This window comes from Vollenhovia emeryi, unplaced genomic scaffold, assembly GCF_000949405.1.
Source record: "Vollenhovia emeryi isolate VEMERY1.0 unplaced genomic scaffold, V.emery_V1.0 DF939287.1, whole genome shotgun sequence".
NCBI lineage: Eukaryota > Metazoa > Arthropoda > Insecta > Hymenoptera > Formicidae > Vollenhovia > Vollenhovia emeryi.
This window is the reverse complement of record NW_011967079.1, coordinates 158,112-173,279: the sequence shown is the minus strand read 5'-3', so window position 1 is coordinate 173,279 and position 15,168 is coordinate 158,112. Positions and strand designations below refer to the sequence as shown.

At 37.6% G+C, this 15,168-nt stretch overlaps 5 protein-coding genes across 5 annotated transcripts in view; 2 read left to right on the top strand and 3 right to left on the bottom strand.

Annotated features, from left to right (window-relative positions):
- The window catches only part of LOC105559186 (26S proteasome non-ATPase regulatory subunit 1), a 47,108-nt gene extending 38,409 nt beyond the window's left edge, over positions 1–8,699 (bottom strand). Inside the window, exons 1-8 of the mRNA XM_012007289.1 lie at positions 8,580–8,699; positions 8,081–8,198; positions 7,799–7,968; positions 7,512–7,720; positions 6,196–6,669; positions 5,867–6,093; positions 5,369–5,624; positions 5,010–5,198 (exon numbers count right to left, since the gene is read on the bottom strand). Of these exons, the coding sequence (XP_011862679.1) occupies positions 5,010–5,198; positions 5,369–5,624; positions 5,867–6,093; positions 6,196–6,669; positions 7,512–7,720; positions 7,799–7,968; positions 8,081–8,198; positions 8,580–8,613 (1,677 nt within the window). The 5' untranslated portion in view covers positions 8,614–8,699. The remainder of the gene's footprint in view (positions 1–5,009; positions 5,199–5,368; positions 5,625–5,866; positions 6,094–6,195; positions 6,670–7,511; positions 7,721–7,798; positions 7,969–8,080; positions 8,199–8,579) is intronic.
- On the top strand, positions 460–3,652 carry LOC105559185 (pancreatic lipase-related protein 2-like). Its single transcript, XM_012007288.1, has 7 exons — positions 460–1,045; positions 1,293–1,452; positions 1,563–1,711; positions 2,590–2,835; positions 2,928–3,119; positions 3,194–3,317; positions 3,507–3,652. The coding sequence occupies exons 1-7, from the start codon at positions 1,018–1,020 to the stop codon at positions 3,562–3,564; spliced, it is 957 nt and encodes a 318-aa protein (XP_011862678.1). The 5' UTR covers positions 460–1,017; the 3' UTR covers positions 3,565–3,652.
- A 137-nt stretch (positions 8,700–8,836) lies between the features above and the next one.
- On the top strand, positions 8,837–10,390 carry LOC105559183 (transcription initiation factor TFIID subunit 9). The gene is made up of 3 exons (XM_012007286.1): positions 8,837–9,128; positions 9,237–9,686; positions 10,102–10,390. The coding sequence occupies exons 1-3, from the start codon at positions 8,990–8,992 to the stop codon at positions 10,245–10,247; spliced, it is 735 nt and encodes a 244-aa protein (XP_011862676.1). The 5' UTR covers positions 8,837–8,989; the 3' UTR covers positions 10,248–10,390.
- Positions 10,391–10,423: 33 nt separating this feature from the next.
- On the bottom strand, positions 10,424–12,247 carry LOC105559187 (cilia- and flagella-associated protein 20-like). Its single transcript, XM_012007290.1, has 4 exons — positions 12,164–12,247; positions 11,799–11,990; positions 11,234–11,466; positions 10,424–10,958 (listed from the first exon to the last, which is right to left on the bottom strand). The coding sequence occupies exons 1-4, from the start codon at positions 12,245–12,247 to the stop codon at positions 10,424–10,426; spliced, it is 1,044 nt and encodes a 347-aa protein (XP_011862680.1).
- Positions 12,248–12,613: 366 nt separating this feature from the next.
- On the bottom strand, positions 12,614–14,214 carry LOC105559182. The gene is made up of 3 exons (XM_012007285.1): positions 13,891–14,214; positions 13,591–13,828; positions 12,614–12,990 (listed from the first exon to the last, which is right to left on the bottom strand). The coding sequence occupies exons 2-3, from the start codon at positions 13,794–13,796 to the stop codon at positions 12,768–12,770; spliced, it is 429 nt and encodes a 142-aa protein (XP_011862675.1). The 5' UTR covers positions 13,797–13,828; positions 13,891–14,214; the 3' UTR covers positions 12,614–12,767.
- Between the last annotated feature and the right edge of the window lie 954 nt (positions 14,215–15,168).

The window sequence follows — 15,168 nt, the reverse complement described above, 5'->3', positions numbered from 1 at the left end:
CACAAATTAGCCGAGAGATTGTACCAGCAGGAAAGATTTTCAATGCTATCCGATCGTTCATAAAACAGGATCGATATAGCGACACTGCTATTTATTAGCGCGAAGAGAATATTTTAATTATAAACGGAAAGTTAACTTTAGAATAGAATGTGGTGGGTGCGCGCGTCATAAAACATCGGGAGAAGAATTATTCTAAAACGCAAGAATGCATAATCTTAATTTTATATATATGTCGCCCTCATCTCAATGTAATTTGAAGGAGAAGAATAGGAATTATTGGCTTAATATGATTTTCTACTAAATGAGGCTATGTGATAGGTTTAAGTATGTCAAGAATATTTTTCGTCTTGTTGTCGGAAATCTTTTCTGAGAGAGCTCATTCATTTGTCGCTTGTCATTTTCAGCGCGCATGGAGAGTACATTCTGGAGACCGCCAAGGAACCACCTTTCGCACTCGGATAGGAATCGACACTATTGTTACTTAATCTTTTTACATTGCACGTACACCTGCGATAGAAAATTAAGTTTTTTTTTACAAATACTCCGAAAGCTCTACGTATTATTTGAATAATTCACTTTACGTTTTCTTTATGAGTCACGCGGTTTATTGAAATTGCGTCCCACTACGTCAATCAACTTCAATCAAAGTTTATTGTCATTATTATTATTATCAATAATATCGACGGATGAATTCTCATTTTATCTTGCAGCTAGATATCCTTTAAGTTATCAAAATTTTTAGCAATATAAAATGAACTATACTATCTTTCATTATACCTTTAATTGTACCTCTCTCGAAAAAAAAACGATATGCGATTATAATCATTAATTATTTTCCGTAATCTTTTTTTAATTAATCTCCGTTCGAACTTGATTGACGCCTATGATTTATGATCGCTAACGGTATCGATATTATCAACGGCTTATCGATCACGCCACCGAATAGATGTCTATCGGCGAGGTATAAAAGAAAATGTAAATCTGTACCTTCAATGATTCGTCAAAGTTATCTCGAAGATGATCGTTCCGCCGGCAATCGCATTATGTACGTAAGAGGATTAATTACTTTCGAATTTCGTAATTAAGTATCCGTGAAAGAAAGACTATTCTTGGACTTACGATAAAAAAAAGGAAACGTTATCCCTCAATTTCGCAGTTTTGTAAAAGATATACTCGCAGTTGCGTCTATGTAGAGGAGAAAATTATTATCAGATTATGGCGCAAATCTGTGGCATATTTAATTCCATTTTGGAGAAATATTGTAAACTGATGGAGATGCCCCTCGCTTGCAGTGTACCCCACTTTGTTGGCGTCTATCGCGACGAATTATACGATTTTCATCGACCATGAAAAAGTACACGTGATCAGTATCAACGAGCCTCAATTTACGCAGGCAGAACTCGAAAAGATCCACGAATCCGCTCAAAAGACCACCTTCCATTTGTATACCCGGTAATGTGTATATGTGTATCCGAGAGATACGGCAATTTGTGTACTCGAAACACTAGCGCAAATCGTAATTACGAAACACATCGCTTCTCTAACAATTTCTACTTCTTTAGAAATAACCCGGTAATTGGACAGCAGCTATTCGTCGACGATCTGGATAGCGTGAAGAAGAGTTTTTGGAATCATGCTCATCCCACTCGACTGGTCACTCATGGATGGCACGGAACTTGCGACGATGCTTCTTGTACCCTGGCTCGAGACGGTACAGAATTGTATTAACTTATTAAACCCTGAGAGGCCTCTGTGCTTTTCTGTTTTAAAAATACTTGCAACTCGAATCCGAATACAAATTTTTTAATTGCATTTGATATTTAGAGGTGAAAAGAGTGACTCTTTCCAAAAATCTAATCAATGAAATATCTGAAAAAAAAACAGATTAAAAGTGAAGGTAAAAAAACAGTAACCCCTGCTTTTATATTAACAAATTTAACTGAGAAATAATTTCGTCTTTCTGAGTAGAATTTCTGTTTTAAATCATCTAAATAATAATTATTTCGATTTATTCTACTAAAAAAAAAAGCAGACGAAATTGTTTAATAGCTGAATATTTGCTAGTAAATAACCAGGGGCCACTTATTTCATTACCTTCATTTTCCACCTTCGCGCACATCTTATTTTTTCAGGTGTCTCTATCGCCGACTTTCCGAAAAGAGCAACTCTTTTTATCCCTAAATACTAATTGTGGTGTAAAAATGTTGATTATGAAGTTGCAAGGATTAAAAGCGGAAAAAGAGATCTCCTAGGATTTAATGGGGGATTAATCTTAATTACTTTTGAATCCTTGTTTCTTTGGGATTCCTTGTTATAACATTCTCTCTCTCCCCTCTCCCCCTCTTCTGCGTCGCTTTTAAATTTTTAAACTTTTATTTTTTCAATTCACTATTTGATTTTCTAAATCTGCATAATTTTCATTTTTCTCCCTTTATTTTCAATTTTCTATATAATATATAATTTCTTGAAATATTCTCCTTTTTACAAATCCTCCAATTTAATTAAGATATCTCATCTCCTGGTTTTTATGTGAGCGTAAATATTTATGTCGCAAGTCACGATTAATCTCTACTCTATTAATATCCTCAGCTTATCTCAATGTTAGCGATTACAACATTATCTTCATCGATTGGCGAGAAGCAGCCAGCCAGTTCTATTGGGAGTCTGTGAAAAGTGTACCACTCGTCTCGCAACGCACAGCCAGTCTGATAGACTTCCTAGAGAACAGTGCAGGTCTCGATCCTGACAGGACCATGGTAGTTGGAGTTTCCTTAGGAGCGCATGTTGCCAGCCTAAGTGCTCGTTTCGCGACTAGCGAGATTGGCGAGGTAATCGGTAAGTTTAGCGAAGAGCTCTTGATTCCTTAGTTAGCTGTTAGTTCGACCCGAGAGAATTCAAAATATGTTCAAACATGAATTACCGATCAGCTTTAGATCCTGCGGGACCTGCTTTCGGGTCCAAAGGACCAGGGGAAAGAGCAGACAGGTCAGACGCGGTGCTAGTGCAAGTGATACACACTTGCACGAAGTTTGTCGGCCTGAAATCGGAGATCGGCACCTCCGATTTTTATCCCAATGGCGGCGAGGAGCAACCAGGATGCGGCCCGATCAGATGGATTGGTAAGTGAAGCTCAAGTTGACGTCACTCGATGATGATTCATTAGTTAACAAATTAATTAATCTATAATTCACAGGCGATTTGGATGCGATGGGATGCGCGCATGCAAGGGCTTTCCTGTACTACGTCGAATCCATCGGGAACCCCACAGGTTTCCGTGCCGGGAACGTGTTCATGGGAGGACCATCCCTCGATCCAAAGTGAATATAATATTTTTATTCTTTATTATGTATAGTTATCTTTCTTCAAAACACGATACACACTCTTTTCTGTTTCCATTGCCGCTCCTCCCCCTTCTATTTCTTTCAATCGATCTAGTGTTAGAAATTTTCACGTTTTTTTTCACGTGAATTAATCGAGATATTAATTAATTCTCTCGTCATTTTCAGCGCACGTGGGACGTACGTTCTGCAAACTGCCAGCGAATCACCATTTGCACTCGGATAATAATTAATACTATTATTTAACGCTTATTACGTTCTGTACATATTCCTTAGATTTTATATACCTATTAAAATATTTTATTATAAACTAATTTCATATTATTTTGCTATTCAATCGAAATTACTTCTTTCGTATTACTTCAGCAACTCACATTAACGAACAATACTTAAATATTTATTCGATATAAGTAACGAAATATAAAACAAACGCCAGAAAACCTATTTTTTCCAATTTGTCAAAATCGTTAAGAAATTTAATTTCAGAATTGCCTATTTATGCCACCATCCATTACAACAATTTATCGTTGTAAATAAAGATAAACTCGACAGGCTGTAATGATGTGGTCTACAGAATTTCCTGCAAGAATGGTGTAGCCACATATGTGGAACAGACTAAGAGACAGCTAAAAACTAGACTAAAGGAGCATTATATGTACAGATATAAGTAAAAATTCACCATCTCCTTCTGTCATATCTTATCACAGAATGAATTCTAATCATGAATTTGATTGGGACAATGTCCGTATTCTTGATAAAAAATCTTTCCATAAAAGAAGACTCGTTTCAGAGATGGTGCATGTGAAATGACAAATTGCTCCTATTAATAAACAGACCTGTTAGCAGTCGAATATCTCCCTATTTTGAATTCACTTTCTCCCCCCTCACATTAATTTCGTTACTCCCTTCTTTTTGCTTCTTTTGTTTATTCCATTCCCTTCCTCTCAACACACTCATATCCTATCCTTGTTATTTACCCTTTGTCCCTCATTTCAGTAACGTCATCCACAATGTTCAACACGACTCCAAGTAGCTATCTCTTCTTCTTTCTCTTCCAATATGGCACTAATTTTTACCGTTCTCTCGATTGTTACAGTTTTCTTTTATAATTCACCATGTTACAAATACTCACGTCGCGTTTTATGTACGACCGTCCTATATTTCGTTATAATTTTTATATATTTTCACATTTTATACTATTGACTGCGTAATTCTTTGCATTATTTATCTTATGCTTTATATCATGCGTTAATTTGTATTTCTCAACTTATAATTCTTACTTTATACTGAAGATGGTCCAAGGAGGACCGAAACGTATACTCATTTTTAATTAAAGAATTTTTTTAGACACTACAACCCTATCTAGGTTCTAAGCCCTTTCTATAATTACGAGAGTTTTATCATACGAGCCATTGCCATTTATAATATTATACTATTTTTCAAATTTCAATTTTTTAGCTTCATATTTTTGCCATAATTTTGAGTCGTTTAAACAACATATTTTGAAATAAATTTTTTTTATTACCAAAATTTATTCCTTGTGTTGCTCGACTACTAGATTTTTCATATTATTAGATCAAAAATATATTTTTACTGTTTAATAATGTTTAAAATAGTATGGAAAATAAGTCTTTGGATGAAGAAGCGTTATAAAATGCGCGTTAGACTTACCGCGACCATATCTTCGATCGCCTGTGTTGATTTGGATCCCAGCATGACCATCCCCATGGCGATTCCAGCCGCTTCACCGGTCACGGCGTCGTCTTGATACAAATTGAATTTTAATTGTTCATAAACGTCTTGTCTATGTGAACCCATCGCGGCCAATCCAAGGCCGAGACAGCCACCATGGCGGACCATCTGGAACAGGTTGCAAGGGATAAATTGTCAAATTTGATTATCGTACATCAAAAGATTTGTTTCAAATTATAATTTGACAAATATCTAATTTCAATGAAAAATATTGTAATTTGGAAATTCAATAAAATAAAAGAGCATATACGCGAAAATATTTATTAAATGCAACGCACCTCGTTTTGGGCATCTTTTAATTGGCCTAGGAGGTAGTCCGTGATAGCTGCCCCGTGATTAGCATGTATAAGTCCCAAAGCATATAAACCACCGCCTTCAGAGTACCCGGCACCGGCGGCACCAGAATCTCTCGGCAGATAAGACTGCATCAGAGCTAAAGCTTCTTGTTCGTGACCCCGGTGAATAACTCCCAAAGAAGCTGTCGCCGTCAGCTTCGCCCAATTAGTGGCACGAGCCAACCACTCCAAATTATCCCTGAAAGATAACAAGTTCCAAAACATTAGAAATCCCACGAAAATTTTACTCTTCATACTTTTCGTATTCCATTCTATTATTAATTTTTTTAAGATAAAATCATAATAAACAAAACTATTAGAAACTTAAAAATTTCACAAGCTTATTCTTTATACCGTTACTGTTAAGAAAAATAAAAACAAATTTAAATGTCGAATACCAAAGATATAAAAAATGCTTAATGAGGTGTCAAAGAGAGATACCTCAGGAACTGATCGCTTGTCGTCCCGGAATGCATGAAAGCATTCGCAATGACGGTGGCAGTGTGACAAATTGAGACTCGTATGGCGTCCTTGGTGTTTTTCAGGATTAACATGTCGGTATGATTGCTGCGAATCAGGAACTGCAAATGTAAATCGATAGATACTTCGCCGCCCAGAATACTGGATAAAGCGTCCACACGCTCTTGCTGTTCTCTCTCCTCCGCGTTCTGAGAAAAAAAAATGTCCCAAATTAATATTTATCTTGAAACATATCAATATATGTATTTATTAACTACTCAAGTTTACTTCTCGAGAGAATTAACACTCACCAAACTCTCGACGCTGCGCTGAGCCTTTTCTTCTCCGGCGGGGACAGCAGTTTCTTCGTCAACCTCCATATTCGCGGACTCTGTGCTAGCTTCAGTGGTTTTGACAGCGACGGCAGCGGATGGCTTAACCACCGGTTTAACCATCAGCGCGCCCGGGATGGGGGCAGTAGCTCGCAGAGCCTGTAGAACACGACCGAGAAACTGCTGAGTTGCAGACTCGTACAGGTCGAAGGCAATCTGATAGGCCATCAGCACGCAGTCGTGCGAGCCCTTGCTCAATCGGTCGAGAAGCTCGGCCACGGCCAGCGGATCGTCCAGGAAGATTAGGCACTGACACATGTTGACGTAATCGGGGGTGCCGAGGTTCCGGTAGAGACTGACCAAGCAACGGAGTACGGTATTACGAAATCCACGATTCTGAATCAGACTCATGGCCACTTGGAAGGCATACGACAGCATTCCACTCACGTCATCCTAGAAAGAAAAACTCTCCCTGGTATTTTCATGTCTCAATTTAACCCTGAATAAATAATTTATTTCATAAGTCAGAAATAAATACAAATCTGTACAGATCGCATAGAATACCATATCGACTAATCTCGTGCGAAATCGTATCTCGATTTCACGCAATTTCCGATCTTATTCTTGTACTACTCTTCTGATCCAGAATGAGCGTTTAAACAGAAAAAAACAGAAAATTACGTAAAATCGAGATACGACCTTGCGAAGGAGAGCAGTAGACATATTAATCTGTGAAGAAATTAGGTTGATGCGGAACTCTGCATAGTTAAGAGTAGTTTATTTGTGATCAGCGAGCTCCCAATCCTCATTTCGTGTGTCTCACTCGAGGGGTAAACCGCTGACCAAAATCACTGACCGGTGAAATACACTGACCGGCAATGAATCATTTAGCGAGAGGGGAATTGTTGTTCCCCCACACGTTGATAATTCGTCGATCGGCTAGAGTGTAGAAACAAGTCACTTCCCCTCTTACAAAACGATTCGTTGCCGATGACTGTACACGATGTCTATTAATGCACTAAAATTCGATGGTAATTACTTTATCTTACAATCTTATCTTGTCTGATCTTTTTTATCTTTTTAGATTCCTTGTAATGGCCCGACAAAGCCAAATAACATTCGCTAAAGCTCAAAAAATACCTAGTAATGCCGCGAATGTGTATGTACACCACAATGTCCTCAGCAGTTAACCCCTCGGCCTCAGCTTATAAGAAGTTGAATGGAAGATTGTATGAAATGTAAGGAGAGCTTATGAACTATATCGTAAAAAAGAAAATCAATAACCAAGCACTTACGGACTGCATAATGGCCGCTTCGAATATGTCCATCCTGCGTGTCTCCAGAGCGAGACCCAGGGCCTGGCGATATTGATTGTCGTCCAGGCAACGTTGAAACATTCGATTCACTATTCCCTCCAGTCTGGGATCGATACCCTTGCTGCCTGGCGGGAGTTTTCCCTCCGCTTCCAAGACACGTTGTTGAGTATAATAATCAATGCACTTGGCTGAAAAATTTGATAATAAAAAGTTAACAGATTGAAAGAGCAAACGATAGGACTCGGCAGGATATGATATCAGCGTACCAATGGTAGTATCCACATATTCGTTTCGAGCATTGACGTCAAATAGCTCCCCCGCTCCGAGGGCGTAAGTCAACGAATCCTCGAAACTCCCCAAATGATAGTACACTTTGCTGGCAACTAGAGCGGCCAGCTCGTGTTGCTGAAATAATTTATCTTCGTGCAGGATTTCGCTGCAAACAGGGCATTAATTTAGAAAATACTGGTCTAACAAGCAAGAGGATGTAACAAGTAACGACGCCAAATAAGATCGGCAAGGATCTTAGTTTGTTTCTCCCTACATACATCTTTTCTATAGCTTCGGAAATCTCAGGCCAGAATTCGTCGACTATCATATCCAGCTTTTTCAGGGCAAAGACCTTCAATTCAGGCATCGGTTCCTCCAATAAGGAGATTATGCCGGCTGGAAACAATTTTAATTGCATTCAAGTTGACGTTTTATTATCATAAAATAACGATGTGTTATAATTAATGTTACGTACAACAAACGCGGAAATTATAAATAATAAAATATTAACAAACGCAAAAATAATAAATATTAAATAATATTCAACAAGGTCTTTGCATGGCTCGATCAACTTTTGCCGAGATCTGCTTCTGTATCTCCCTTTAGCATCGTATCAAAAATGGATGCTCCGAAATTGTCGAGAAGAGAGGTTTGAGGTTAAGGTTTGCACGACTTGCAAATCATCATGCGGGAGCTCTTGTAAAAGTGATGAAATTTTCGCATGATCGATAGAAGACCGATGTTAATTGAACAATTAAAGATTATTTAACGATTTACCTGCTGACGTTATATTCATCTTGTTGAATTTCATTGGATGACGGCAAATCTCTCCAAGAACGACTCGTTGCACGAATAGACAGAGCGTCTCTGTCGTCTCTGTATTTCTGAATTCTGGCTTCTGTAAGCGCAAGTGGAGGGGGAAAACCACGAGTCAAAGGGTCTGTTCTTTATAGCTGAACCACAGTCTCTCCACAGTAGTCTCTCTGCAGTGGCATTCAGGTGGGGTTTCTGAACGCAGCTTCACTCGAAGGCCTCGAAGCGCGGCGGCCGCGGCGCTAGTTATCGACGGTGTAAATATAACCTAAAAGTCTCGGTTTGGCTACGGCGTCCACGCAATGGGTGTGCTCGCATAATTCGCGGTGTTTTACGGTGAATAATTACTTTAATTGTACAAAGAGAACGAAAGCATGTCGGAAAAGACGAAAAGTATGAGCCACGTAAAACATATTCCCAAAGATGCGCAAGTCATCATGTCAATCATGAAGGACATGGGTATAACGGATTACGAACCCAAGGTGATCAATCAACTGTTGGAGTTCACGTATCGTAAGTCTTCTCTCTTTTATCTTAATAGCTTTACTTCGATGACGCTTCCATTAAGATGCTTTATTTCTCTAAAACGTTATCTTGAAATGAAAAGAACTTGCTCCTCAGGATACGTCACGTGCATATTGGACGACAGCAAGGTGTACGCCAACCATGCTAAAAAGAAGTTCATCGATCTGGACGACGTCAGGCTGGCAGTCAAGATGCAGCTGGAGCGCTCGTTCACGAATCCACCGCCCAGAGACGTCCTGTTGGACGTGGCACGAACCAAGAACAACATTCCGTTGCCTTTTGTCAAGCCCAACAATGGCCTCAGACTACCACCGGATAGATATTGCTTGAACGCAACAAATTACAAACTTAAAAACGTCACGAAGAAGGTGGTTCAAAAACCTGTGCATTCGTTGGTAGGCAATAATCAATCCGGTGGACAGCCGAGACCGAAAGTGGAGGGAAATAAGGCCGGTGTGTCGATTGTTAAAAGGCCTGGTACACTTGCCACTGTGGCCAGGACTCAAACCATCTCTATACCGAAACCCGTTTTGAAGTTCTCCACAGGTAATGCGTTGTTTCTGTACATACTTAATGTTTATTATAATATGTTAATTTTTTTGCTGATGCACCACTTCGTTCTCCTACTAACTAATCTACTTAATACAAAGTAACGTGTCCGTTTCTCTATTTCCAACCTCAGCTCCATTCCGCTTACTGCAGTCCCATTTCTCCATACCATTCCGCATTTCCTTTAGAACTCCAACAAGTAAGCTTCTAATATAGAAAAAGGAAAACACTGAAGAATATGCATAGTTAGGCAACTTGTGTTATTGGAATCTGCATTCTTCACTCAATACTAAATTAAAGTAAAAAAATTGATTTTAATTATATTTCAAATTAGGTGTAACTGAAAATGTTTTAATTAACCGAGGTACAAGGTATTTAATCTATGTTAATATCTATGCGAATATTTTTACAGCAACGACAAGCACTACAGCGGTGAAGACGCAAGCAACAAAGCCGAAGATACAAATTACTTCCAATCAGACGTTACCAGCCGTAAAGATGGAGACCGACGAGTCATTGAAGAGAAAGCGAGAGGAAGATGACTACGATGTGTCGTAACCTAGACTTAAATGTTTGTTTTTCGTTTAATTCTTAATATTCTTGAACTTCTGTAATAATAATAATAATATGTTCTTTGTTAAAATAATACGAAGAGAATATACAAAGCCTAAACAATAAAATACGAGATTGTATAAGACGCATATTTATTGTTAAATCACTTGTACATTGTGAAATCATTTTATTTCATTAGCTTCGTCTTCCGTGTAATCTTCTTCCAGTTTCGACGTATCTGTAACTTCTTCTTCGTCCTCCTCTTTGCGAGTGACATCCGCAGGCTCGACTTCTTTTTCTTCATCGAAAACCACAGTCTCTTCAACTTCAGCTTCCTCCTCCTCTTCCTCCTCCTCCAACTCTTCCTTTTCTTTCTCCTCCTCGTCCTCTTGCTCCTCTTCGTCCTCCAACTCTTCCTCCTCCTCCTCTTCTTCTTTTTCTTCAACTTCCTCCACGATTATCTTTTCCACTTTTTCCAAAGGCACATCTGGCATTGTTTCCTCGACTAAATCAGGTTCCTTCGTAATCGTCGGCGGCTCAATTGTCTCCTCCACTAACACTTCCGGTTCAATGATCGGTTCTTCTTTCACGATAGACGGTACTTTCTCAGGTACCAGACTGGGCTTTTTTAGCACATCTCCCTCTCTAACACACTTCTTTCGGTGCACCGGAAAGAAGAGTTTGAAATCTTCAGGCATCTCGTCTTCTGAATAAAGCCTAAAAAAATGTTGAACGTTTAATTTAACGCCTGTAAAGAGACGAACAATCCATTGATTATAAATGTGTGTGAATTAATATACTTAATAAATATTTTCACATTAACTCATCACAATACCATAAATTTAATACATTTTATGGCATCTGTTAAGATTTAAGTGAAATCAATTAAATGACATTAATTATGATTCACCGATAACTGATAATTAAATTCATATAATGCAAAATTTCATCGATAATTAATTAAAGAATTAATTTATATAGCAGATTCTTGCCTATCGGCGAAATAAATTCGTCTGATCCTGCAATTGGCGTGTATCTGCATTCTAGTGGTTTCAATGTAATTTGTGCCATAGGCTCGTCGCGTAAAATCACACAAGTTGAATTGAATTTGATTCCATCCGCCTGAAAGCCCGATGGGCATGGACGTGCAAAATGGACGAACGCGCGTCGTGCTCTGAAAGTTGCTCACGCGAAATCTTCTGTGCATGTTCTTATCGTCCAGTATCTATTTGACAGATTATTCCTCTAAGTAAACTTTCGAGACTGCAATATGCCAGTCTATGATAATAAGATTTTTTTATAGGAAAAGAAGCTCATGAAAGAGGAAAAGTTTCGTTTGAGGGAGAAAGAGAAAAGGTCTTGTTTAAATAACAGAAATTAGGAATCTTATTCAAGGCACATCTCTTATTTACAAAAGAAGATAGAAAGCTTTATTTATTAAGAGCAACAAGTACCCGTGCACTCGCACATTTACCCTAAGGAATAGGATGGAAAACTTTGTGTGAGAAAGGAAATTGGAAGCCTTATTTATTAAGTACATATTCACATGGGCTTTACTGTTATCTCGAACGTGAAATACTTCTTCATGTTCTTGATAATGATGATAAGGAAGGGCAGCTTAATGCCGAGCACTTTCTTCGGATCTGCCGGACAGTAAATATACGTTGTAGCCACATTGGTCCCAGCTATTTCCAATGCCAACGACTTAATCTCTTCGTCTGTGATTCTTCGTATATATCCGTTTTTCACCTAAATAAATGGGTGCGTAATACTAGACGATAAATTTAGATTCTTAACGTTATTCTTATTGGAAATATTACAACGTTAATTGTTTTACTTAAATATATATACTTCGTGTAACTTTAGGAGGCTAGAACGCTATAAATAGCTATAAATACTTTTCAATTGTAATGAAAGCTAACGTGCATGTCCCACAGTTCCAAAGGAGTCGACCCGCAACTATACAAAATAGACAGGAAGCCCCCCTGGTAAGTGTTTCGAAACATTGCTTATATTTATTTATAAAGATATGTATTTTTCCTTGTTCGCGCACCCCTTGCTTTACAGTTTGACAAACGTCCAAGTCAAACTGGATGCTTTCCTTTGTTTCTCGAATTTTCTCATTAATTGCAAAGTTCCGTCACATGGACAAAAATTATAAATCAAACCGCATTTAAATGAATAGTAATGTTTTTCTTTTTAGAAAGCGAGTACCTATAATCTTTAATTATTAAAGTTATTTCAGCATATTTACAACGCCGACTTAAAGCTTTTCTAAAACGAACATAATCCTGATAAAACTTTTTATATCACAATCATAATTTCTTGAAATTAAAAACGCAAAAGAATTCAATTACTTCGCAATCGTAATCACGGGAGTAATTAGAAATTTATTGATGTAATTACAAGAAATAATTGCAGCAGATTGACATTAATTACAAAATTAAAGGAAGAGAGAATTAAATAATAATTAAGTAAAATGTACGAAAAATCTCTTTTTATCGTAATTATACCCAAGGGATTTTATTAAGGATCTCGTATGAGCTCGTTCAGTCGGCGTCTCTCTTTTTTCGTCAATGGATCCGGCACAATCAGCATCTTCGGCGACATCCCGACGCTGAAGACGCGATCTATCCTCACACCATCGAGAGCAAACATCTGGATCATGGCGAAATGCGCGATCTCGCGATTTAGCTGCTGAAATGATTGTCGCTTAATCCTTTGCACGCGATGCCTGCAGACCACGTGGCTAAAAAAAATAAAACAATTAATTCTGCAATTAATTATGAAAGATTTTCAATACATATAAAAGTATATATGTATATTAAATAAATTATATTAAATACTAAATTAATAAAAAAAATTAAACAAAGTTTATGGTAAGCTAATGATTGCTTTAAACTTTAAAGCCTCAGTAATGTTTTCCAGAACGTCTGCTATGCCTAATAAAATTAACACTTTATATAGATATAATATATATTTTAGTATAACAAAAAAACTACATTTTATTTTAGCAATATTGAGTGATTTAGTCGACCCAACTGGCATAAACTTTATTGAATTATATCCACTACGTTTCGACCATCCGGATTGTGGTCCTTCTCAAGTGATTTGTGCTTACATGTATTTGAACATGTGGATTTCAAATACATGTAAGCACAAATCACTTGAGAAGGACCACAATCCGGATGGTCGAAACGTAGTGGATATAATTCAATAAAGTTTATGCCAGTTGGGTCGACTAAATCACTCAATATTGTTAATTATTTACTGGCGACAACAATATCTACCTCCGTCATTTTATTTTAGTTTTATTTAATAAGTTTGCGTTGATTGATTGAATCCTTACTACGGCAAGATTTTCAAGCCGGTGTAGCTGGGATGGATCGACACGTCACTTCGATATAATTCCGGAAATAGCTTCATATGCTTCGTGCGGTACTTGCGAGACACCGGGTTTCCTTCCGCCTCCTTCGAGAAATCCTTCGGCTCTTGAAGGCCTCCGGAAATATCCAAGTTCTCATCTTTCAACGACGGATTATTTTTCTTGCTCATTCTCGAAATCTGGTGTTAACTTCCGCCGCTTTCTAGAATAGTTCAACATATCGATCACAATTCTATTATACGGATAAGAAATGTTTTCACGCACCTTTTCCTGTCTAAAAAATTTCCCCAAGTTAGTCTAAGTTGTATTAGATTAATCCATTGTTAAACCAAGCTTTATTGGTTTAACAAACGTATTAAATCAAATGTTTCTTAGGGCCATATTTTTTTCCGCACTTTCCTCACACACAGAAGACTGTTTTTGTAACAGCACAGTATGTTTTCTAAGTACCGTAATTTTTACCTCGACGCAATTATTTTTAAGGCCACAGAATTTGGCAGATTTGACGAACGGGCGACGAATTCGACGGACGATTCAAGGAAAGTTAGCCGATCCGTAACGAAGTGAGCGCCTGTGCCTCGTACGGTTATCGATTCGGTTTCCAGGTGAATCAATAGAGAGATTCGGCTTATTCTTATTCCGAGTCGTCAACGATGAGCCCACAGAGCACTGAACTCTTCATGCAAGACAGTAGGACGCGAGCTCGTAAAATATTACAACGCCGGTAGAAATAGAAAGTAATCATCCGATTGTTACTTGTCGATTGCCGGATCCGACAATCGAGAATTCATAGCTTAAAAGAAGAATTCAGAAATAAGAAAAAAATTTGGACAAGAATAAATATAAGGATTTAAAAATTATAGCATTTAAAAGCCGAAAATCCGTATGGATCCGATTCATATCATTTCTTCCAACTTTGAGACAAAGAATTCTGCAAATGCTAGTGTGATTTAGAAAATTAAAAGATTCAGAAATCTAAGGAATCCTCTGCAATCCGAGCAACTTGGTAATTGTCGCAGATTCGAGAATTCTGGAATTCAAAAATCTAGGATTAAACCTCCACGCCAAAAGATTTTTGGACTCGATGCTATTATACTTCGATCTATCATAAAGTGGGATCGATACAGCGACAATTATACTCATTTATTGTTGAAAATTTCTTAAATCTATAATAAAATGATGTTGATGCGTGCGTTGTAACACAGCGGGAGAGGATTTATTCTAAACGCAAGAATATATCAGTCTAAATTTATACGCGTTACCCTTATCTCAATATAGTAAGTCAATATTATTAGAGAATAAAAATGATACGACTGTCTAGGATTATTGATTTTTAATCTCAATATTGTATTATTTTTTCTCTCTCTTGACACGTTTAAAAGAATTCACAAACTCACTGTATTGTGACAACTTTTGATATGTCAAAAAGATTTTTGTTGTGTTGTCAGAAATTCTTTCTGAGAGGGCGAACTGTTCGACCCAAAGAAAACCTGTTTAGAGACAGTACAATTGTCTTTCGCACTTTAATGCTTTTTATGGCCT

Bases quoted from the DNA above. Each gene is read 5' to 3' on its own strand.
- LOC105559185 (XM_012007288.1), top strand. From the start codon at position 1,018: ATGATCGTTCCGCCGGCAATCGCATTAT. The intron at 2,836-2,927 runs GTAAGTTTAGCG...ATTACCGATCAG, and splicing joins CGAGATTGGCGAGGTAATCG to CTTTAGATCCTGCGGGACCT. The intron at 3,120-3,193 runs GTAAGTGAAGCT...TATAATTCACAG, and splicing joins CGGCCCGATCAGATGGATTG to GCGATTTGGATGCGATGGGA.
- LOC105559183 (XM_012007286.1), top strand. From the start codon at position 8,990: ATGTCGGAAAAGACGAAAAGTATGAGCCACGTAAAACATATTCCCAAA. The intron at 9,129-9,236 runs GTAAGTCTTCTC...CTTGCTCCTCAG, and splicing joins ACTGTTGGAGTTCACGTATC to GATACGTCACGTGCATATTG. The intron at 9,687-10,101 runs GTAATGCGTTGT...ATATTTTTACAG, and splicing joins CGTTTTGAAGTTCTCCACAG to CAACGACAAGCACTACAGCG.
- LOC105559187 (XM_012007290.1), bottom strand. From the start codon at position 12,247: ATGTTTCGAAACACTTACCAGGGGGGCTTCCTGTCTATTTTGTATAGT. The intron at 11,991-12,163 runs GTTAGCTTTCAT...CCATTTATTTAG, and splicing joins TGGAACTGTGGGACATGCAC to GTGAAAAACGGATATATACG. The intron at 10,959-11,233 runs GCAAGAATCTGC...ACATTTTTTTAG, and splicing joins CGAATTTATTTCGCCGATAG to GCTTTATTCAGAAGACGAGA.
- LOC105559182 (XM_012007285.1), bottom strand. From the start codon at position 13,796: ATGAGCAAGAAAAATAATCCGTCGTTGAAAGATGAGAACTTGGATATT. The intron at 12,991-13,590 runs GTAAGGATTCAA...TATTTTTTTTAG, and splicing joins GGCTTGAAAATCTTGCCGTA to CCACGTGGTCTGCAGGCATC.